Below are 3,431 nucleotides of genomic sequence, written 5' to 3' on the forward strand. Positions count from 1 at the left end.
CTATTTTTCAAGTCTTCTTCCTTCCATCCGCCATGTACTTTGTGTCCAACATGTTTTAACCCCTTCATAAGCATTTGGACTTTTGGTCACCTTTGTGGATAATTTTGATGTTTTTCTCCATTTGCCCTACTATCCTTACTTAGGATTTTTCTATTTAACCTCCCACTTTAGATTTAGTGTTAGGGTCTTACATTTACCACCCCCTTAAAATAACTTCTTCCTCGAAATTAAATGAAACTTAATTTACAACAGAACTTTTATTTAATAATTTCCCTCATACAGTTTTATTACACCACAACTTTCTATTCTAGTCTTCTAAAATTTTCTCTTTCCCTTTTCCCACCACCGACATATTGTCTTCCCTATCTTGAGTTAGTCCATATAGTTTTCCCAATGTCATTTTTCTTGTATCCTCTTTTCTTCCTCCTACAGTTCGTCCTCCTTCAACCGTCGTTGATCTTGCTCCTAGGTTGTTTGGTGGTTGTACATTTCTAGTATCCATCAACTGAGGACATTCTCGTTTAAAGTGTCCTGGGCTACCACACTTAAAACAAGTGTGCGACCGTTCTTAGGTTTCTTCCCAACATCTTCCCTAGTGATATTTATTACAGATCGAGCATCTTGGTCTTTAATTAACGCTCATCATTGACTTCTTTATTTGACTCTCCTGTTCAGGGTCTGCTTTAGTGTTCGTAACTCCTCGTCTTTTCCATCCACTTATGTTTTCTACCTTGGGGGTAAAATTTCTTGGTTCTTCCCTCCGCCATCGACTCATTGATGAGTCTTTTTCTGGTTTTACTTCTTCCACCGTTAAACTTCTTTCTACTCTCATTGCGGCTTCTATTAGCTTTGTAAATTCTCCCCATTATGCGATTGTTGTAACAGAAGTTCGAATCTCTTGTTTTAATCCTGTTTCAAACCTCCGACAGCGTTCCTTTTCATCCACCACTATGTATAAACCATACTTGGATAATTCCGTATACTTTAATTCATATTCTGCTACAGTCATGTTTTCTTGCATGAGTTGTAGGAACTCGTCTTGTTTCATATCCCTGGACGATCGGGGATAGAATCTTTCGAAAAACGCTTTTCGAAATTCCTCCCAACATATTTCTTCTTGATCGCCCCTCCTATTCTTTAGTAGCTTCCACCAATCTTCTGCTTGTTTTTGCAGTAAGAATGTGGCAAGACTTACCTTACGGTGTTCAGGACATCTCATCACTTCGAAACATTTTCCTATTTGATTCATCCATGCTTCTACATCTATAGGATCCTTTGTTCCTTCAAAGTTTACGACTCCCAATGCATTTAATCGTTCTATCCCATATTTCTTCTCAGGATCAGGTTGTATATTTTCTAAGCTTGCTTGGAGTTTTTGGGTGAATTTATCCATTTGTTCTTCTTCCCTGGATTTTTCTTTTGGATGGCTTGAGGCACATTCATTTTCGTTTTCAGAGGGTTACCTCGTTCTACGTTTTCCACTTCTCAGCATTTTGTCTACAATCTTTCACATAAAAATTAGACATATGTTATCAACATACTATTTTTATTTATGAACATTGTTGCTATTTACATTAGTATTTTCTTCCAGTCTACATAGTTATTTGTTTACTCGTTCTCTGATAGTCATAAGTTTTCAAAGTTAAGACGCATCTTCTCGTTTCTCCATAAACACCTTTCTTGAACATGTCCTATTTCCTTATAGAAAATACAAAATTTATAGGATTCCATGTTGTTAGAGTCATAGGTGGGCTGTTCCTCGAATTCGATCATGATACATTGCGGAATATCCTTCTTTCTTGCACGCGCCCATTCTTGGTCCACTGTTAGTTCAAGTAGTATGTTGTTACTTCCTGAACTTGAACCTCCAACCAGTTCTCATTGATATTTTTCTTGAATCTCTCTTGTTTTTCTCTGAAAGTTATAACAATTTTTGCGGATATGGCCATCCTTGCCACACCCATAGCAAATTTCGGTCCCTTTCAGACACGGACCGCTATGATTTTTACCATACTGTGGAGATCCCTTGTTAGTTCGGGATTCCACCAAGTTTTCATTGTTCAAGGTAATAGGATATTCAGTATTATTGTTTACACTATTCTTAGGTCTTTCAGGGTTTTCCCCTAGGTTAGCACCACAGTCTCCAGTTCGCATTCCGGAGTCATTCAACCACTAGTATTGTCTGCTCAAATTCATTTCCTACATTGGACATTATTCAGGTTATTACTTACTAATTTCTTTATCTTCACTTCCCTTTTCTCATGTTTTCCTATGTCCACTTATTATTCCTCATTTCTTTCTCTTAACCTTTCCTGATTCTACTTTAGGTTTTTCCTAATATATTTCATTATATTTATTCCTTTTTAGGTTTTGACCTGGCCTAGTTTCTAATATTATATGGCTTCCTTACCTTAAGTAAGCCTTTTCCTGATGCCGCTCTGGTTTTAACCTACCCTTTTTCCTTTATTTTTCCTAGATTCTATTTATACTTATGCTAGACTAAACTTTTCCCAAGTTTTACGTAAACCTTTGCTTTGATACCAAGTTGTCACACCCCCTCCCTAGCCTTAGCCCCCTAAGACCTGAAAGGGAGCGTGAGGGTCACTAGTAGAATTCCAAGACAATATTTCAATTTAATGTTTCCCCCCTTATCTATTAAAGATTTCAACATGTTTACAATACTCTATCTAACTTTCATACACATAGTTCAATTTCCTATATTCTTTATTACATGATCCGAGCCATGCCTTGAGAATTTACCAAGTCCTGGTGTGTTGGTGGTTAGTAGACTCCTTCCTAAATGCTCCGCTTTGCTACCTTGTAGGGGATATAATAAAACATTTGGAAGAGTGTGAGCTACTAAGCCAGTGAGTGGTTCTTTTAGAATAATAATCACTTTGCAAAACATATTTTTGGGAAATATATCTCATAATCACAAGTCCAGTATAATTTATGCATGATCATGTTTACATTCATTCAATTATCAACCTCCAGTTCCATGCTATACGTGGCATGCTCATATCATGGACACATTATCAATGACAACAACTTTTTATGAAAACTTTCCTATAACCCACTTTTCCCGCCAATGTGCACATCGACAATTTCTCGTTAGTCATGCTTAAGTAACTTGACTATATTTCCCGTCGGTCATCACCGACTATTATTTCACGCCGATCGAGACCGACTATATTTTCCCGCCAAGCACCTTTTAATAAGCATGCTAACTTATGTAATTTGGGTATAATCTCAGTTTCCATAGAAATTTCACAAACAATATCATGGCAACAATATAACATCAAAGCATGCATTTGGCACTTACATATGCATTTGTCCACATATCAATGCATAAGACTAAGTAAACACTCATTGTTAGCAAGTTTTTCCAATAAAATCACCTTGAGAACACCTTTCTGAGAATTCATCCATAT

The 3,431-nt window shown here is 36.8% G+C and overlaps 1 protein-coding gene across 1 annotated transcript; it reads right to left on the bottom strand.

Annotated features, from left to right (window-relative positions):
* Positions 1-865: 865 nt before the first annotated feature.
* On the bottom strand, positions 866-1,393 carry LOC120077296. The gene has a single exon (XM_039031184.1). It carries the CDS (start codon positions 1,391-1,393, stop codon positions 866-868), a length of 528 nt encoding a protein of 175 aa, XP_038887112.1.
* Positions 1,394-3,431: the final 2,038 nt, after the last annotated feature.

The sequence above is a fragment of the Benincasa hispida genome, chromosome 5 (assembly GCF_009727055.1).
Source record: "Benincasa hispida cultivar B227 chromosome 5, ASM972705v1, whole genome shotgun sequence".
Lineage (NCBI taxonomy): Eukaryota > Viridiplantae > Streptophyta > Magnoliopsida > Cucurbitales > Cucurbitaceae > Benincasa > Benincasa hispida.

What these genes read in the sequence shown, in the direction of transcription:
- LOC120077296 (XM_039031184.1), bottom strand. Translation starts at nt 1,393, where the DNA reads ATGGATAAATTCACCCAAAAACTCCAAGCAAGCTTAGAAAATATACAA.